The sequence below is a fragment of the Lepisma saccharinum genome, chromosome 25 (assembly GCF_977018435.1).
Source record: "Lepisma saccharinum chromosome 25, izLepSacc3.1, whole genome shotgun sequence".
Lineage (NCBI taxonomy): Eukaryota > Metazoa > Arthropoda > Insecta > Zygentoma > Lepismatidae > Lepisma > Lepisma saccharinum.
Window position 1 is genome coordinate 53309488 of NC_139253.1, and position 21837 is coordinate 53331324.

Here is a 21837-nt window from a genome sequence, read left to right on the forward strand (position 1 = left end):
TAGAAATTTAAAAATCAAAGTATATCAGGTAGTGGTAAAGCAAGTGGTGACATATGGAGCAGAGACATGGACTTTGGCACAAACAGATGAAGAACTTTTGCGAACAATATACGGTCCAGTAACTGAGAATGGACAGTGGCGAATAAGGAAAAACTATGAAATTAGAGAACTCTATAAAAAACCAGATATAGTTTCCGATATAAGAAGCATGAGACTGAGGTGGCTAGGACATGTGGAAAGAATGCCTGAAGACAGAGCGGTTAAAAAGGTCTATAAAGGGACACCAGGAGGGAGAAGATTAAGAGGAAGGCCAAGGAAAAGATGGTTGGAGGACGTTGAGGAGGACCTTAGGAGGATGGGAGTAAGACGGTGGAGAAGTCAAGCAGAAGACAGAAGAGAATGGGCTATCATTGTGAGAGAGGCCAAGGCACTTTAGGGGCTGTAGCAGCCAAGGAGTAAGTAATACAGTGTGTGTTTTAGGAAGGGTGTTAAGTGTTATGTTCATAAACGATGATCCATCCAAGTATAAATACACAAATATGCATTTCTCTTGTTTGTTTCATTGATTGAATGGGTTTATTTTACTTCTCTTTTCTGCGACATTTGGTTAATCGTGAAGATTAGAATGAGTGATGATATTAATGAAGGGACATAAAAAGAATACCCATGCCCAGGCTGGGATTTGAACCCAGGACCTCTGGCATTGTAGGCATTTCTCGTTAAAATAACATGTTATTAGTCCTCACCTACAATACAATACAATACAATAACGTGCCAGTATGGAGTACAGTTGTTGACTGCCAGAAAAATAAGCACTGGCTATAACATATTTTGTACCCCTCCCACTCCCCCCGGTAGTCTGATTGTTGGATACACCAAAGTATGTGCCTCCTCAGGGAATGCAACCCTGGAAACTGATCACAAAGCAACAGTATTAACTATTACACCCTCCAGGATGAGTAGAATCAAACTGTTAGGCAAATATTTTAAGACAGAATATGTTAACAGAAATGTTAAATAGCTTTCGATTCAGTCAACTATTCCCTGTCACAGTTATCTCTGGAGCAAAGGTGCGCATAGCATCAAAGGGGAGGAAATAGTGGGCAGAGCGAAGCAGTACACGCTGCTGTGAAGGCTGGTAATTGCAGTCGCTTACCCCCTCCATACAATCCATTTCTCTCTCCGGTGTTCATTGGTGGAGCCATCTCACATTACTACTTCCGCAGAGCCTTGTTTTCATTTGCTTGCTCCAGAGATAGTTGAGACAGGGTATAAAGCAATACAAATTGGATGTTACGATACATTACTACTAGGTGAAAAATGTATTTCATTTTTAAAATATATATTTTTAAACATAACCTGAAAGAAAAAAACAATAAACTCCAGCTTCCTTTTAGAAATCTATTCCATAATAATATGATGGAAACAAAGGGCCTTTTCAAATTTTGCTTCTTAATAGTAGTAACAAAGGAATTTTTTTTTTTTAAATTTAAAAAATTTTGGTTGCTTCAGCACTTAGGCTGTTTTGCACCCATCACACTATACGGGGTCCAGCCCCTTATCATCACATTTAGCGATGTTTTGAATATTGTGATGCTCAACTTCTTATACAGAGTGTTTCAAAAGTTGCACAATCCAAACTTTGAAAATGTAATCAGGAAAACAGTAAGAGATATTTACACTGGGTTTTCTGCACTATAAAGTCTCATCCATTGAGATATTTTTCAAATGCTTAAAATTATCAGTTTTCTCCATACAGAAAATTTAGATAAATTAATAACTGCCAGAAGGCAGCGTTAAAATTTTTCCAGAAATGCACTTTTGAATGAGAATACATAAGAAATTATCGAAGGGTCATAATTAGAGGTCTGATGACTGATGCCATGTCAATCTGTCATTTGCGACCAATATTCCTCATGTGCAACATTTGATGGATTTTATGGGTTGAGTGAAAAAGTGCCATTTTTGGGACATATATGGCAATGTTAACAGGTCAACAGACGCACACCACATGTGCCTAAGTATTGGCTATACATTTACATGAAAAATCATAACCCAAGATTTTGTGCCGAACTTTTACTCTTGAGAGAATCCTAGTTTGCCTCTGGTTACACTGAATTCTCTTCGCTCACTTTCGACTCTACTATGGCTGTTCTTTTAATTGATTCAGCATGGTGCATTCTCTGGAGCAGCGCATGTGGATTATTTTACTACTCATTCTTACACTCATGTGCAAGAGGTTTTCCAAGAAAAATCCCCTGCTTCTGCTGTACCTCACAAAGCAACTGTTTTACGACTAGTCAAACACCAACAAATGATCCCACAAATTGTTAAGAGTTGGTATTATTATTGAAGATTAGGCACACACAGAAGATGTACTACGTAGAAATTTTCAGCGAAAAATGCAGGTTCGACCAGGACTCGAACACGGGTCTCTGATATACCGTGCCATTGCTCTAACCACTGAGCTACTGAGCCAGCCTGGCTTCGCCTGATTTTTCACTATCGCTGTGTGGAATCATCTCTGCCAGTGCTACTGCAACTGGATCTGTTGCCTTTGAAACACAGTAGACTCCGACATTGCCTGGTTCCTCCCAGCGTAGAGATGGTAATGCAATTTTCGCTGAAAATTTCTACGTAGTACATTTCATCTATGTGCCTGATCTTCAATAATTAACATTTCTACGCTAGGAGGAACCAGGCAACGTCGAAGTCTACTGTATTTCAAAGGCAACAGATCCCGTTGCGGTAGCACTGACAGAGAAGATTCCATGCAGGCAAAACAGCGACAGCGAAAAATCAGGCGAGGCCAGGCCGGCTAGGTAGCTCAGTGGTTAGAGCAATGGCACGGTATATCAGAGACCTGTGTTCGAGTCCTGGTCGAACCTGCATTTTTCGCTGAAAATTTCTGTTGGTAAATGTTGTTGAAAATGAATTCTCAGATGTTTTCAGCAAATTAACAATATTTTTTTAAAATAATGTAATTATTTTATTTGGATACATGTTAACATAAATTTATTAACCCAGTGATAGCGTACATGATTAATGCAGAAATCCTGGTGTAAATACCTCTAACGGTTTTCATAATATACATTGTCAAAGTTTGGGTTGCACGACTTTTGAAACACTCTGTAGTATGCACAATTGCTAGCAGGTAGTTTCCTGGCGCCTGATTTTCAGAGCTGGCACCTAGCTTTGAAGAAAATTTTTCGAGCACTGCATGTGGCGCTCGAAATTTCGACTGTCAAGCAGCTAAAGGTTAAGTAACAGAAATTTAGTGAGTTCACAGTTTACATATTACATATTCCTTTCGAATGAGCTTCTTCCAATCAGTACATACATTTTGTTCCCACGCTTTTCTTTTGAAACTGGTAAAGAGTACATAAGAGCCTAATCTATGAATGATTACGAGATTAATGTACTTTCACTAAAAGTGATTCTGATATGTACAAATTACTTTTGTACATTATTCCATAAATTATTTCTTTCAAGTGACTTAAATCAGATTGTTTTTAAAAAATCGTGCTATTTAAATCAACCTGATTTCAATCAAGCCACCTTGCATTTAACCAATATATTTTCAATTTTTTTGTTACCGACAGGTTACTTTCTCAATTATCATTGTCAATTGTTTGACTCCCACTGTAATCAACAAACAAACAAATATTTCATTATACAAAAACTTTGAAATTTTTGGTTAAAAATTAAAATTTTATTTATTGAAGTCCGAGGTTCAGCCAGTCAGTGTGGCTGTCTTCCACCTAACCAAGTTTATACATGTTAACTCGTGTATATAAGCCAAAGAAAAAAGTTGCAAAGAAAAAAGAAAAAATTAAGAAGATATGCAAAAAGAACAAAAACAAATGTACGGTCTTGAAAGAAAGAAAGCTCAAATTTCCTAATGCAAGAAAATTAAGCTAAGTTAACATGCAACAAACTTACCATCACAAGTCGCTGTCTTTTCTGGTTGTTTTTTCTGTGGTGGATTCTCAACTTCTGAAGGCTGCAACAAGAGGAGACATACACACTTCTTATTTACCATACAGTGCACTAATTTTCATTTACGATAAAAGGATGTTCTCTATTAATGAGAAATGTTTATACATATTGGGGAACCTGTCACCTGGGGTGATTACTCATATGGCAAGCAAGTCTCAATTAACCTTTAGCAGACAGCTCTTAGTACAATGATCCCTATGCAGGTAATACTTGAGGATGGCTGGGAATGCACCTGTCTCAGCTCCACATGGCAGCATTGAACACACCATTCATCAGAAATCTGAGATGATAGTCAAATTTCGACATATATGAGTATTGAAGGTTTGTCAAAGCATTCTTTTTTATTTTTACACTACTTTTTATGTGCGGGTTTTTCAAATGCACAGAAATGTTTTTAAAAATTTACAGAATGAGAACTACTCATTGTAAACAGTTCAAGTTGGTTTTACTTTGGATGGAATGGCTAGGGCTTTCACAGAAAATACATGTTGAAATTCCATCTCATTACAGATACAATTAGAAAAAGAAAAGGATTATTTACTAAAAAAAATCCTTTTTGGGGAGGCCCAGCAGCAAGTTTTCAAATCAGGGTCGCCACGATTTTTTTATTACGAAATTCCCTGATATTTGCAGGTTTTCTAGAACAAAAATGATTTTTTTCCAGACATGTTTAACATTATCATTTTTGCTTTTGAACCTGGTGTTTTTCAATTAAATATACAGGTCTGTTAATTATTAACATTCACAACCTATTTTTTTTTTTTTTTAGCAAATTTCATTCTACACACACAAGAACAGTGAAAATTCGAAGAGTAAAATGTAAAATTTAAATCAGCATCAAATGTATTGGGTGCTACAATCACGTGCATTTAACCTTCAGACTAAGGTAAAAAGAGGTACATTATTTCACCATAACAGATCTCCACAATATACAAACAACAGAAAGAGTTCATAAACCATACACAATTTTTCATTTTCAGATGGATTTATAGTGTCCTGAAAGTACTGCTCTTTTGCTTACAATTATGAATTCTATAGGACATGCCAACAAGACTAAGATCTATAAAATAATAGACGATAACCTCATCTTTACCAACCTTTCCAATAATTATGATCATATTGTCTATGTACTTTGGTTATTAATCAGATATCTGGACTGCAAGTTCTACTTTGATATTCTATCTCATATCTAGTATTATAAAAGTAAAATTTTATTACAGAAATTCGAAGGAACCATAATTTTGCACAAGACTGAGAATCATAAGAATGAAAGAAACAAGTTTCTAAACTGAATCTTGGGAGTGAAATCGCAAGAACCAAATCCAGAAGTGGAAGTGAACTGCTTGTTCATTTTACAACTTTTTCTCTTGCAGACTTCAAAATGCACGTAAATTCCAGACGCTCTGCAAAAATCCCTGATTTTTCCCTGACAAGCCAAATTCCCTGACATTTCCCTGTTTTCCAGATGTGTAGCAACCCTGTCAAATCAACACTATATGTTTGATAATGTTACAATCTCAATAACTTATGAAAAACTCGCTCTCGAATGATTCAATTAATTCTCCTTATTGCTGAGGAATTGTGATTAATGCATCCTTTCATTATACAGTGGAACCACGATTTTACATTTAGCCACATTATACATTCAATCGTAATGGTCCCAACATAGCAAAAATGTTATAAAATTTTCCTCAATTTTACATTTTCCCACGTTTTAAGTTTTTTCAGCTTGGTTCCCTGAAAAATGTAAAAATCGAGGTTCCACTGTACTTCTCCACTTATGGCAGTCTTTTGCATCTCTCAGGGAAATCTGCACAGGTTTATCTGTATATGTTTAATCTGATCCATCCATCTAATTGGTAATCTACCCATAGATTTTTCCCCTTCTATCATTCTTCTACAAATAGTTCTTTAGCCATCCCTGAGATCCAAAACATTCCTTAGAAATCAATTAAATAAAAATAACAAAATAGAATATGAATATTAGGGAGATTTCAGACCAAAGCAACGCTACAAACTGCACGTGTAACTTGGACTTTGCCATTTTCTCAATATCATGCACTGCTTCATCTTGGTCTGTTTGTAGCCCATGCACAGTGAATGGTTTTCTACAAACTGGAAGATGAACTCGTCTTGTGTCACTTTGTGTGAAACCCCATGTTGCTTGTCACTTTGGTCTGAAGCCACTCTTATATTCAGAAACTCGTCTTCTCTATGTAATAATGAAACATTGTAAAGTGTATCAAATGGTTGTAAAAAGTTTACAAAACCCTTGATGCATGCCTGTAGAGTAAATGCATATGGATCAGCCAGACTTAAATATAAAAAAATAACATTAATAATAAAATTACAAAGAAGACTAAACTAGGTAATAAGTGGCTGTACATCTTGGTTCAATTCTTCTTATGAATGACAGAGTTGAAATAAATCCCTAGTTTTTGTATTATATTGCTTACAATAATAAGACAGGCCTGCGAAATAAAATTTCTGTCTTGCGGCATAAGGGTAAATAGGTGTTCTTAACCTAATTTTGGTGCTCTGAATTCAAATCTACATACTGTTTACCCATATAAGAATTTTTTACAATAATGACATGAAATATTTATTAACTTATTGATTTTTAATTAATACTCAGCATCAACAAAATTGATTTATGGAAGGGAAATTTTGGCTGTTTACAGTTTTGGTTCGTCAAGTTCAGGGCCATAGCTAGAGGGCAGCAGGAGTCGGACATGAGCGTTAGATGATCTAAATGAAAAAAAAAGTTGTAAAAGAGAGAATGCCTTGGGTCTCCATGATATTGGTTGCACCCTAGGGGACAAACATCGACTGCCAAGAGCACCTACATGGGGGGCACAGAGAAGCAATTGCCCATTCGATTTCTAATTTTATGCAAATTAAAATAAAAGTACATTTCATATATTTTTTTTTTGTTCGCTTCGCTTGCAGAACCTATTTTCTCAGTCTTCTCAAGTTCATAGCTGTAGCTAGGGGGCAGCGGCGGGAGTCGGCCCTGGACTCCGAACAATCTAAATGAAAAAAGTTGTAAAAGAAAGAATGCCATGACATCCAGTGAAATTATTTGTGTCCTATTAAATCAACATTATTTTCAATTGCAAAAATTGGATCTAAAAATTGTCTTGTTCGCTTTACTCGCAATGTAATCGTTTTCTGTAATGCAATCTATTTAAATAATATGTGTATATTTATTGAATACTTTGAATACGTACACAATTTAGTGTTAGCATGTTGGATATGTATGTCCTTATTTTGTGTCGGTAACGCGTCTGACTACCATGCTAAAGGTGCCGGGTTCGATCCCCAGCCGGGTCAAATCCGGGAACTTCTCTAACGGTGGAAGCGGCCCCGGCGCCCACCCAGTGTCGAATAACATGGGTACCTGGGGGAAACCCTGGGGGGTAAAGGCGGTCAGGGGTGTGATGCTGATCACATCACCCCCACTCACGACCAGATCAAGAAAGTGTGGGGCATTACCCCCACACCCCCTATACGCCTTCATGGCGTGGTGCTATGCACAGGGGAACACTTTACCTTTTTTTTTTTTTTTACCATGTTGCATATGTGTAAAACATATGTTGTACATGAAAGATACATATTATGTGCACAAAAATAATTATCTTCGGAATGCATTTACCATTCATTTTCTGCCAATCAAAAATACAGTTTGTTTGCTCGTTTTCCATTATTAGCTAATGTGAAATTGACGGTGATGAAAAAATATTTCAAATTGTTCGTTCCAAACAAATGCTTTAGCCCAGACTTCTACACCCTTCTTGCGTAATTTATGAGGATAATAAAGTCTTTGACACTACTACTAGTAATAACAATAATAATGCCATTATTATTATTGGTACATTATTTATCCTGGTACTTGCCTCCCCCCCCCCCCCCCGACAAAAATTTGTGGTTTCGCCTTTGGCTGTTTACAAACCAAAAGGTGATTCTGGAAGTTTGTGAATGCTGATCATGTAGATGACATCCATTTTACCCCATCACGTCAGGATTTTTCACAATTTCACAATCAAAATTCTCATATTCGCCATTTTATTGCACCTATTACAGAACCCAACAAAATAATTTTATAGAAATGAAATTTCGGGTGTTTAGGTGATTCTGTAAGTATTTTCAATGCTGAACACAGAAATGATGTCCATTTGTCCCCATCATGTGAGCATTTTTCACAATCAAAATTCCCATATTCACCATTCCATTAGGCCTGTTACAGAACGCAACAAAATAAATTTAAACAAGGCAAAATTCAGTTGTTTTGAATGCTGATCATGGAAATAACATAAACATCACGAGGATTTTTCCCTAGGTCAGGATTTTTCTCCACATCAGTAAAATCAATCAACGCATTGAGTTTTGGACATTTTGTGAAGGAAACTTTTATGAAGGATTTCAAAAATGAAACTTACTTAAAATCCATACAATTTTCAATTCAATGTGTCTTGTGAAGGTAGAAGATAGATTAAACGCTTACTATTCTATGTGCATATGTAGTTCAAAATTGGAGGATTTATATTGTAGAAAACCATTATTTTACCACCATCTAAGCAGAGCCATCCATCCATTGGGGAAATGATGTAACTACACATTTTTACTGTGAAATTAAGGCAGTTAATATGTTGCTGTTTTCTGAAAAAACTAGATGTGATGGGTAAAAATGGATTTTATTTTTGGAATCAATATGCTTAAATTATTCAGACACAACAGTCATCTGTGAGAAATCTAAGCCCATGTCGATCGGTGATATCATTCTACTAATGTTACAAGCAGTGCTGCTAATACTATTAGAGCTACGTCATCATTATTAATAAAATGTGGAATTGTACAAAATCTGTAGGTGATTTGCCGAAACTAATACTATATCTAGAGGCATGTATATTTTGTTTTTGACGAAAACACGAAATGTGAAACAACACATTGCAATGTTAATTCTTCATGTTTCTGAAAGGTGTTCGGTGCATTTTCCTACCCTATTTTGTCACGAAATGATGCGAAATGAACTGCAAAATGTAAATAACACTCCTAAACACGAAATTTATAGTTCATTTACCAACGCGACACTTTCTGAAGTTTGAATTATCCTGAGAGTTATGCAATTCACGGAAAAATAATTCTGTTGTAAATATTTGAGAAGCAAAAATTGACCCCTATATAGATAAAAAAAACTTAATACTCTGTTAATTATTTGAGGGGATATGTTTATTTTGCGTAATAAGTGCAGTTTTTAAATCAAATGTAGAACTATTTTCACAATTTTAAAACCAAAATGTTATTTTATATACCACTTTTGATTCAATTCTTCACTGCTATAACACCGAAATTTTATTTTATTTACAGCTTTTGAACCCAAAACTGGCTCTGTTTGTGTACCGAAATTTGTTTTTTTATTTAGCAAAAATATGTGCCTCTAACTATATCTGACATCAGGGCACTTGATTTGGATCGTATCACATAATATATTTCGTGCCGCAAAATCTTTGCAGACCTGCGTAATAATTAGAACCTGCAAAAATAAATCACTTTCAATAGTGAACTCTCTATATTTTCTTACTTGTTATCAGTTTTACATCTCTAAATTAATCGCAACAATAAGGACGAATTGATGAAAGAGACAAAGGAACAAAACTAGGGCTGAACCTATACCGATGCTCTCACAGATTTGTACCGATACATTGGCACTGATATCGGCTCAGACCTAAACATAATACAATGCCATACCACAATTCAAACTAACCACTCTGCTATTGGGACTGTTCATGTATGTTCAAAATTATCACTATTATTAACTAGGGATGTGACGAAGCTGAAAATTTACCGATGCCGATGTACTCACCGATAATTTTTGGAACCGATACCGATGACGATATTTAACCGATTCCAATACATAAGATTATGAAACAGAAATGGGATGTTATTTTCAGCATGACAAAAATAAATTTGCTATGTACATTTCTATTGCATATCATATGTATATACATATATATTCTCAAGAGATGTGAATGTACATTTGCATCTACAAAATGTTATGTGAACCTTTAAGAAGAACATGGATTCTCAAGAGATTTAATTTTAGTACACAAGCAGTTCTTTGAAATGCAAAATGAATTCCTGTTCTGCCAGATTCAACTTCAGAAACACGAGACTTGGAAGCATTTCAGGAAGTAACCTACTTCTTCTCTTACGGCAAATCTGTTCAGCAACATTGAACACTAGTTCATTGAATACTGATGCAGCAGGTATGCCCAAGTATTTTCTCAGCACTTGCTTCAGGTTTGAATATTCATTTTTGAATTTCCAATACAACAGCAGATACTGGTTCAGCAATGTACTGTTTTATTTCCGATTTATAGTTAGGTTGATCATCTGAATGAGAGTTTGCAATAATTTTATTACAAAAACTCTACAATAATGACGAATCATAACCTAATTTTCAATAAATCTTACAAAACTAGAATATAAAACTTATTTGAAGGTAAAAGAACTAGTATAATCTGAACCGGTTTAAATATCGGATTTTTGCCAATGCCAATACCAATGCCACTGTGTCAATTTCTGCCGATTTTCATACATCTGTAATCGGTTTCGGCACATCCCTATTATTAACTATATACTTCGAGCAGTACATTGATTATTTTATAGGTAGACACATTTCTAAAACTTATTGTGTGCATCATCAGACCCAATGGAATAGAAAAAAAAAACTTGTCAATTTTTTTATGCATTAACAAATCTTTGAACTTACCTTATTTGCAGTTGACGCTGCTGAAGACACTTGAACCGGTTCAATCTTTGCCTCACTCTCCTGCTTCGGTGGATCACATGAGCTGGCTTCCGCTTTGGGTATCTCAGCAAGAACTCTGGGAGGAACGTTTGACACACTTTTCTGTTTCGGAGGTTTACATGGGGTGGTTTCCGCTTTAGGTATCTCAGCAAGAACTCTGGGAGGAACATTTGGCACACTTTTCTGTTTCGGTGGTTTGCAGGGAACCACCTCTACTTTAGGTATCTCAACAAGCACCCTTGAGCTGGGAACATTATGCTGAGGATAATTGTATGCCCTGGGTGCTCGTGAAACTTGATACTGGTTACGATATAAATTTTGTGGGGGTCTTTCTGAAGGATGAGGCAGTTGCTGTATCGGAACTAATGCAGTTTCTTTCTGGTGGTATGCATTGGAGTCTGATGCATGTGGTGATTTATACTGATCTTGGTAGAATTTCTTAGGGGGACTGTCTGAATGGTCATGGTAGAAATTCTTAGATGGACTATTTAAACGATCATGGTAGAATTTGTTAAATGGACTATCTGAACGATCATGGTAGAATTTCTTAGGTGGACTATCTGAACGATCACGGTAGAATATCTTAGGTGGACTATCTGAACGAATATGCTGTTCTTCCTGAAATAAAATATAAATTATTTTGAAATGCAAAAATATTAAAAGAATTACTTTGTAAAAATACAAAATACTACAAATTAACCTGTGCATGGGTTAGTAAGAGAGGACAATATTAACCTTTAGAAGGTGGCTGGTTTCATAGCCGAAATTATGTGCTTCCAGATGTATGCTTTCGAACAAAAGCAGCAATTAACACATAATTTTTCAAAAATTACAGATGATAATTCAGTTTTGTCATTTTGTCCATTTATATACATATGAAGGTATTACATATTGGAATGACAAAACAATATAACCAATGCCCATTTATTTCCATACCAACATTATGGGATAGAATTTATAAATTAGCTATTACTCTTCAACCACTGCTCTTTGATGATATATTTTACTTTTACATGTAATACAGACTTCGCCACGGTATAGCCCATTCCTTTTCTTGCCAAAAACCACAATGCGTGCCACAGATGACAGTCGAAAGCATTGCCACATCTTTTCTTCTTTCTCGTCTGGGTATGGTCAATGCATCAACCAGCTGCATGTATGCAAGGAAGGAATGAAGACATGAATGTGAAAAAAGAAAGGGACTGAACCAAATCTTTTGAGACTCTCAAAAAGTGCTCAAGGGAGCAAGGAAAGAACCTCCACCTGTGCCACTGTCCTTTTTTAGGGACAGGGGGTGTGCAATACACAACTATATTTATTGTGATGGTTTTCTCTCAGATTGGGGAGGCAAAGAGATTAATGAAAACAAAATAACTTGTTCACAACCTGTGACAATTAGGGGTCCAGAAGTAAATGTCCAATTTTTAAAATGACGCAAAAATTAGTTTTCTAAAATTTTGCATATTTCCTTTTTTTAAAAAAATGGAGGATGGGAATTACTTATCCTCAAAGAATTGTCTTTTGTCATTGTCCCCCCCACCCCCAAAGAAAGAAGTATCAGCCTATTTTCAATTTTGTATCTTTGTAGGAATGTACCACATTTTTTCCACCGCTGGTATATACCGCTGATCTAACATTTTATTTACCACTCTCTTCAGTTTTTATTTACCATAAATTTGTCTCCCTACTAATATGTATTGTAATTGTTTCAGAGTGTTCGGTTACATTTAGACAGAAACTTGTCTTCCTTATGTAATAATGGATCAATCTAAGGTTAACCCTTGATGCAAGCATGCAGAACAAATATATCTGCATCAGATGAAATACTACTTGAAACTATCAATCACAAGTAAAAATATATGTGTTCAGACTTTTGGAAATCTGCAAACTAGTTAAACCATCTCCAATAAAATAACCTAACATACAAACAATGTACCCACTCACTGTTATAGTTATTTGAAATCTACTTACCCAATCACTTCCAGAACGTGATCCAGTGAGCCACGATGTATTTTCAACAGGTTCATGGTAGTCAACAAATTCTCTTCTCTGATGTCTGCCTACATGATCAAATGATCTAGGAAGTGGACTTCTCTTGCGCTGATTATTATCTGGTGACAAGGACAAAGATTTAGATGAACTGCGTGACCTGTGGCGTTTTCTTGACCTAATAGGAGACCAATTTATAGGTCTAGCTGGAGAAGAAGTAACTGACACGTTGTCGTCACATATCCTGTCTCTTTCAGGTGATGATAATAATGGTGATAAAGATAATGAACTTAAACTTGCTTTGTCACAAGGAGAAGAATCTAATGAATGTCTTCTACTACTTATCTCCTTCTCACTATTATCAGTCTCTTTTTTAATTGTTGACACACTTTCACTGTTCCGTGTAGTCGAGTAAGTTCTCTGTCTAGAATCATATGTACCTTTCCTATAAGAGGACCCCCTATATCGTGACCCTGAATCGAGATGTTTAATGCACAATGGACTAACTTTCCGAACTGGCGACACACTCCGATGGTCTCTGTGTGATGAATATCTTTTTTGGTCTAACGTTGGGCCCCTCTCCCTTCCACCCCTTTGTGTATGGTGCGAACCTGGACTATAATTCCTATTATGTGAATCATTTGATTTACTCGGTATGCTCCTATTCCAAGAGCTGTACTTTCTGGAGTTTGATGTCAAGGGGCTGCTTTTTCTAATATGCTCATCGCGAGTTGGTGTATTGCTATCTCTACTCCTATTTCTTCTTCTGTCAGATTCTGGGCTGTGCTTTCTTCTTCTATCAGAGTCTGAACTGTGGGTTTTACTGCTCCTGGCTATAGTTTTCTTTCTATTCTTATTGCCAACTTCTTCCACATCACCCCACGCATCTAACACATGAAATTCACTAATGTCCATGTTATTAACATGTACCCTTTCAAAACTTCAAATCTTTAAATTATCATCAATAAATACATCTATCAGCATCCACCTGTCCATTTTCTTCCCCCATTTAAATGTCTCACTTTCTGTGCCTGAAATGAGAAAAAAGTAACTAGAGTTAAACTAAGTTACTTACAACACATTCATAAAGTCAGCTCGGTGGTCGAGCACATTATAGGTCGACTTTCAATATCAGTATTGAAATTCACAGTTTTGATTCCTGGCCTGGACATGGGTGTTCTTTACGAGAATCCCTTCATCAATTTAATCTATCATCAGTTGTAATTAGCCAAATAGGTCAGAAATGTACTCCTAAGAAAAAAAAGATAAATTTTAGTGTGTGTTACCATCTATAGTACTCGTTCAGAACAAGGGTAAAAAACAATCTTCCTGCAAATATAACAAATACACACACACTGCCTTACCACCAATAAGTTAACATGCCTTATATTAGTATCGATTATCAAAATGTTTGTTAACTTCAGACCAGAGTTCACAAAAAATGTCAGTCACTGCAATTATATCACTTGTCGCTATTATACTATAGGTTGGAGTTCCCTGTTTTAACCCTTTCGAAGCGGAGTCTTCTGAACTGAAGCACAGTTGAGGATTATTTCGGCAAACACATATCTTCTTAATAAATGTTCAATAAACAGGAAACCAAATAAAAAAACAAAACAAACAAGGAATCTTTTTGGCTTTAATCTCCAAGCATCCACCTCACATCTGCCATCATCGCCGGTAGACTCTGACATCATTGTCGTGTCGCCAGGCAGATTGTTAAAAAAGACAACAAAAGTCCATGTGTTTTTCAAAGCTTTATAAGTTAAAGGGCTCCTTCTTTCAAGTTCTAAACAAGCGTCATTTCTACGCAGTAAATTTGGCTCTGGAAGGAAGAAAGGGATTAGAGCTTTGTTTGTCCTGTTTTCCACTTAGCAACAGGTGGGGAAGTGGGAGGGAGAGAATAAGGAGGAGGGGAGGAAACCTTTCTGTATAGCGTTATTCGAGAGTGCTTTTCACGGCATCTGTGCCGCACAGGTTGCTATGGTCTTCGGGGGAGGGGAGAGGCATGGGTGAAATGTAATACGCACTTGCAAGCAAGGAGTTTGGCTGCACAAATCATTCTCTTGTTATCGGGCTATGAACGTGAGTGCTTTTGAAACCTTGTCGTGAGAAAAAAAAGAGTCTTTTGTGATGGCATCTCTTCGGCCAGGAGAAATACGTGACTTGTTGGAGGAGGGGTTTGACACGGGGGATGAAACAGAAGTTGGAAGATATACAGGGTGGTTCAGAAGATGATTGATATTATTTCACTTCATGGTTTGTGCCACTTCGCTAATTTGCGAAAATGGGGATAAGTGATGAAATGATAAAATTGATGAATGGGCATTCACAAACAACCATGCCATAGCAGGATTCGAACCCGGGATTCCTTGAGTTGCAGCGCTATTTGCTAACCACTCAGCCACAGAGTCCAGATCGCCTTTATTATATAACTTGGGTGTAATCAGCGACTAGTGGCGATTTGTCCAGATCGATGGGCAATTTTCTGATAGAGTTTCCGGTCAGTTGTGATAAACATTCTCCTTGACCTTGAGTTTTCTTCTTCTTTTTTTTAAAAAAAATACTATTTGTATTATCATTTTGATACTATGTATTCGCCATTACATAACTTGGGGCAATCAGCGACAACTGGTGGTTTGCCCAGATCGATGAGTGCTACCGGATGGGAGCAAACTTTGGAAAGAAAAAAAAAATTGTCTGTTGCTTCCAAAAATGGGTACACATCGACATGTTTACCTTGCCGAACAAAAGCCTTGGAAATTCTGAATAAAACGAGCCCTCATTGGCACTTATCGTGTTATTACAACTTTTTTAAAAAAACATTTTCCAACATGTTACATTTTGCTTAAAATGAGCCCCGTCCTTGGAGAATTTCCATGCATGACGAATATTTCGTCATCTGCCTCAGAAGGGTTAACTGACATTCAAAACATTCTGCAAGAAAAATGTATTCTTAGCAAAAGAATGGCCTAGGTACAGGTACAAATGACGGTACATGTAATGACTTACATGTTTCGTTTGTTATTTATGTCTGTTTACATTTATTTGGTATAGTGATTACTTACTGTGTGCTTTCTGGAGAATGATTTTTGCCTTCCATATACTCCTATATGTTTGAAGGCAACCATTAATTTTCAATTAAAAAAAAAAAGATGGTGCCAAGATGGTCGCTTTAAGATGTCAGCCATCTTGGCAGCATGGCCTGGGTGGTGTTATCTCTCACCTAGTGCTACATCATGTTTTGCGACATTCGATTGGTCTGTCTTTTATAGGGGTGGTTCCAAACTATTGATCCAAGACAAAAAAAAGACCAATCACGTGAGAATGATTGAAGTTATGATACAACTGAGCTCACCACCGTGTTTCTCATCAAATCCTAGCTCATATTGATATGTTACAGGACCACTTTTCCATCTAAGAAAACTATGTTGACTCCCAAGATGGTGGCTACCTTGGTAGCATGACATGGATGGCTTTACCCTGATCCACATCATGTTTTGGCGACATTGAATTTGCTTCTATCTCATCTGTCTTTTAAAAGGATAGTTCCAAACTATTGCCCCCCCCCCCCCCCCGTATACAAATGTACGTAAATATTCTAAATATTCATGAAATTAGTTTTCTGTAATAGTCAGAAATATGATCATTTTCACTCACTGTTGACAGTTAAAATAAATGAAGAAAAGTCTTGGTTATGTGCAATATCAGTGTTTCATAAATTAGTATAAATTTTATACATAAGCCATCGAAAACCCACAACTATTTTTTTCATGATGTGAGAACATTCTAGTGAAACATAAATGTAGACAAGTTCAAAGGACCGTCTCTGGCTAAAATTTGACAGTTTTTGCGATAAGGAACATGTTTTGTTTATGTAAAATCAGTCTTTGCAACAATGAGAAAAACACACAAATCTTCAGGCATTTTTTATTTGAATCCGCACATCTTGTTAGCCTTACAAAAAAAATTGATGGAGCTACGAAGGTTGCATGAATGTACTACACTCCTGCAATGGGGTGGGGATAAGGCCAGCTGGAGCATGGTGCTGATCACATAACCTCCACTATGGCAAAGATCAAGAATGTGTAGAACCCTATCTTTACACCCCCTATGTGCTTTAATGGCAGTGTAATGCACAGGGGATAACTTTACCTTTTATTAAATTGGATTTGGATTGGTGCAGAAATAATTTAAAATTTACTCAAACTTTTCATTTTTTGGAGCTAACTCTAACTCTCTAGGCTTCTCAAACCTGAAGGTTTATGTCTGCAGCATAAGCACAAAGTTTCTATCTGTCCCTCTCCTGGGAGATCAATCCAATCTTTTCCATCCTTACCCCTTTTGGTACTAATCTGATATTCCCCAAACAGATTTCTTCATTTTTACAGAAGAAACTACTTACGGTAATAAGTAAAAAAGGTAAAAGTGCTCCCCTGTGCATATCACCATGCCATGAAGGTGTATAGGGAGTGTGAGGGTAACGCCCCACACTTTCTTGATCCGGTCGTGAGTGGGGGTGATGTGATCAGCATCATGCCCCTGACCGCCTTTACCCCCCAGGGTTTCCCCCAGGTACCCATGTTAGTTCCTGTAGCATTGTCTAACATCTGGAAAGTGTTTTGTGTGATGTGGAATGTTTCATAGCGGAAATTCAACCATTAACGCATAGCCCCACGAACCATTTCCGGTTAGGTTAGGTTAGATAGGGTCACGTATAGGTTACAATAGTTAAAAATTGGTTTCGAAAAAAATATGCGAAGCCCCACACAACATTCTCGCATAGCCCCACAAGCCATTGACACATAGCCCCACGAACCATTGACACATAGTCCCACAAACCATTTGCGGAAACATACGTTCTTCAGTTACAAAAACACGTTTTCTTTTAAAAAAAATTGCAATTACTTTTACAAAAAAAGTGTATACATGTTAAAGAATGTTCCGCGAAGCAGATAGGTAAGTACAAATTGTAAAATAATTGACAAAACGAAGAAGTTATAGGTGTCCTGGGAATATCAGATTTTTACCCTGCTTTTCTTTAGGCCCATCTCAACATTATCCCTCCATCTTTGTCTCGGCCTTCCTACACTGGTCTCTTACTATCGGGTTTCCCCACAAGAATCACATAAACTCTTCTTTCCTCTCCCATTTGTAGCACATGGCCTGCCCACCTAAGTCATTGTGATTTAAACATTCTAATAATTCAATCCCACAAGTCTAAAGAAACTGCATTCGGTAACACTTTACTATACCGGAGACAGATTTCTTCAAATTTACAGGAGAAAGTACTTACGCAAATCATTTTCTGTAGCGTTGTTGATGTTCGGGAATGTAGTTTTGATCCATTTTAATGCAAATGCATGTGGTTTTCTACGAAAATCTACTTCCGACGCGCTTTTGCTGTCTGCTCGAGAGCACAATACGCTCTCGTATTGTCCGTATATGCTATATTGAACGAAAGGAGTGCTAATGGAACCTAACCTAACAGGCCTAACCTAACCTAGTAGGCATACCTCGTCCCCGTGATGGTTCGTGGGGCTATCGTGATTTTTTGGGCTAATGTCAATGGAAAAGGAACAACAGTAAGTACTCGTTAATGTAAGAAATATACATTACTTTCGTTAGAAATTCATTATTTCATCTAAAGAAATGTTTCGCAGTGCAGAATCGTACATGGTAAAAGTTTACTATCCGTCGGACATCTATAACTTCTGAGTTTCGTCAATTTTGACATTCGTACTTACCTATCTGCTTCGCGGAACATTCAGTGAATGGTTTTTGGGGCTATCCATCCCGGAATCGGTGCGAAATTTAAACAAAAAAATTATTTTCGTTTGAAATTTTTGACTCAAATTTCCCACCGATTCCGGACTCCGCCCCTGGGGTAATTGACTTACCGCCCACAACCGCTAACGCGGCCCCGCCTCCGCTCCGGCTTCCCGGCTTTATCTATAGACTCCCTGTTAAAGGCATGTTAGAAATTGGCCGGAGTCACCTGACCCCAAACTTTTAAATTTGAAGAAATCAGTTACCAGGATACGGAAAACTTACCTGAATTTCACACAAAAACACCTTCCCGACGTTAGACAATACTACAGGAACTTATTACAGTAAGTAGTTTCTTCTGTAGAAATGAAGAAATCTGTCCGTACATTAGCAATGTAAAAAATTGTGAAATAAATCATTGATAGGTGTCTCCGGTATAGTAAAGTAGTACCGTAATTTCGCCAAAGGTTCGTGGGGCTAGCATCAATGGTTCGCAATTATTTTGCAATTTCTAGATCCAGATACTACCACGACATGAAATTTTAACTATGTTTGCCTAACCTAACCACACATCAATGGTTCGTGGGGCTAGCGTCAATGGTTCGCTTGTGGGAAATTCATATTTTCAAGGTATGTATGTAACTTTAGTGTTACGAACCACGTTAAAAATGCATTCGTAGCATGATGAAATCGCAATAAAACAAAAGGAATTTGGGCCGGTTGATATATTAAACAGTTTCAAAAATACCCAGGTCTGTATGTAGAACAATTTTACATGTAAAGTTCGCAAAACTGCTTTTAATATCCTGGCTCTTGGGAGAGTTGTCTCAATTTTCATGTTTGTCCTGTCCGTTTAGTGGAGAATAAATACAATTAAATATGAGGGCAAAAGTTTGATTTTTAAATTCCCTCTTTACACATGCAGAGGGGAAATATACCATAAAGTATCGACGAAATCTTTACACTTTTCGTCACTCATGATTTTTCCGGCAACAAATAAAGCCACATATCTATGCATATGAGGAGAAGCTTCAAGAATTAGAACTTACCCAATCATATAGAATTCCAGTCAGGTCCTTATGCATATACAATTGCCAACAACGTAAAAAATAAAAACTTCATTTAAACATTTCACGGTTATAGGATAAATATACCGAAATTAAACATTAGCAATCACTATTAAATATGAATTTTATCACCTTAATTATTTACGTGCATTTCGTCATAATTTGTTAACGTTTCTTTTCTCTGATCTCCATGTAATATGTGTACAAATGGTAGCCAGGTCCAAATGTTCCCACTACACAACCTAGCGAAATTACCAAAAAAATTCCCGTCAGGTCCGTACCCAGGATTTCCTGGAGGGAGGGGGCAGACCCATAGGTGGAACTTAAAAATTTTCTCTAGAGAAGGACATTATGTATATTAATGTTGTAAATATATTAATCACTAGAGCCCGGAAGTTTGGCAAAATGCCTCTTTTTATCTACTGCATATACCTATTGATAAATTTTTTCCGGATATACGTTTCTTATGTTGTTTCGAATGTTTTGGAAGCCTTTTCATATTGCCTATTTGGGACCCCACTGCCTATTTTTAATTATAATGCATTTTTTTGCCTTTTTCAATGAAATTTGACATTTAAAAAAAATGTGTATATAAATTATTTTTCTCCAAAAAGACGTTGTTGACATTTATTTTTCTTCCGTTTATTATGTGAATAATTTTCGCCTTATTAAAGTAATATTGAACTCACGCATGTTTCAACATTGCTGAAGGAGAAAAGTGTGAGAAAAAAGTATTTCATGCTGAGTTAGGATATTTCCTTTCGGTTAACATTTTCTTGTGCATGATTGACTGATGAAGTGGACAGGTTGATTTCGAACACAAACAAGATATTTCTGAAATCTCCCTCTCGAACCCGAAAATTTCTTTCAGGAAGTTGCGATTGAGCTTAGTTTACCCCAGCAACGAGTCTTGACGAGATAGGGAACCGGGATATCAGCAGCTATATATTATGCTAAGAACCTTCAAAAAATCAGTGAGGTGATCGATGCTCTTCCAGAAAATGAAGCGGCTTCAATTCGTGAAGTGAAAAAACTTCTGTGCTATTCAAGTTTACTTTCACATTATGGTGCATTGCCAGAGACAATTACAATTATAACATCCATGAAAATCTTCGAGGAATCTATGCAGCAGATGATGGAAGTGCCAGGAGAAAAGGGGTGAGCTGTTGCGGAAAAGTGCTAACGGGTAGTGAGTGCAAATGAGGACTTGAAACAATTGAAAACAATTTGTGATATTCTAAAAGGTGAAAATGCTGTTACCAAAATGAGTCCAGCTACATTAGCTTATATGTATGCTCCAATAACTTCTGTAGAAGTAGAAAGATCATTTTCTATTATGAAAAACATTCTCTCTGACAGACGACTATCAATGAATGTTGAGAACTTAAAAAGCACCTTGTAGTTATGTGCAATCAAGACGGAGAAAATTGAAATGCTCTTCCCAATTTAGATTTTAACATTTTGCCAGAAATTATAGATAAAAGTAAGCGACTTCTAAATGTGCCTTTTTTCGGTTTATTTTGCCTTTTTTCATTTTTAGTGCCTATTTACCACATTATAAATGCCTTTTTGCCTGCCTATTTTAACGAAAATAAATGCCTGAACTTCCGGGCTCTATTAATCACTATGTATGTACATAACAATATTTTCTAACCTTTAAGCTGACACTGGCATCTGTCAGAGAGCGAAAACATGTAGCCTAGTATGATAGGGATAGACTACAGGAATTCTGTGGACCGTGAATATCTATTTAAAAACTTGCGATTTTCTTTTAATGCAAACATGTCAAATAGCCTACAATAACCAACATATGTATGTGCGGTGATAGATGAGGGTTCACACCCATTTCGCGAGGGAAAAATGATCCTGACTTTTCCAGGCTACCCTACAATGATTTAACTTAAGAGTTATGCTTCTATTTTCCAAGTTACTCAAACGAATCAAGTTTGCTGAACATTTTTCAAAATAAACAAAAAATAAAATAATAAATAAATAAAATAAGGCTTTTGTAAGCAATATTACCTTTAAATGAAGATTGTTTGGAAGATAAAACAAAATGTGTTTTCGGTTACCAAATATGACAATAAAAATAATTTATTAGCCCCGAGACCAGGTTTCGAACGCTTATAATAAATTTTATGTGTATCGTATCCAATGACCATCTCATTCCTAGCCTTGTTTTCCTGACTTATCCAGTTGTCC

The 21837-nt window shown here is 36.6% G+C and overlaps 1 protein-coding gene across 2 annotated transcripts in view; it reads right to left on the reverse strand.

Moving 5' to 3' along the window:
• Nucleotides 1-19859, reverse strand: part of LOC145978641 (uncharacterized) — a 31133-nt gene extending 11274 nt beyond the window's left edge. Inside the window, exons 1-4 of one of the 2 annotated variants that reach the window (XM_083111399.1) lie at nt 19768-19859; nt 12782-13830; nt 10772-11428; nt 3943-4003 (exon numbers count right to left, since the gene is read on the reverse strand). In XM_083111399.1, coding sequence (XP_082967525.1) covers nt 3943-4003; nt 10772-11428; nt 12782-13714 — 1651 coding nt within the window. In that variant the 5' untranslated portion in view covers nt 13715-13830; nt 19768-19859. Of the gene's footprint in view, nt 1-3942; nt 4004-10771; nt 11429-12781; nt 13831-19617 lie in introns of both variants that reach the window. The other variant, XM_083111398.1, reaches the window with a different exon arrangement.
• Between the last annotated feature and the right edge of the window lie 1978 nt (nt 19860-21837).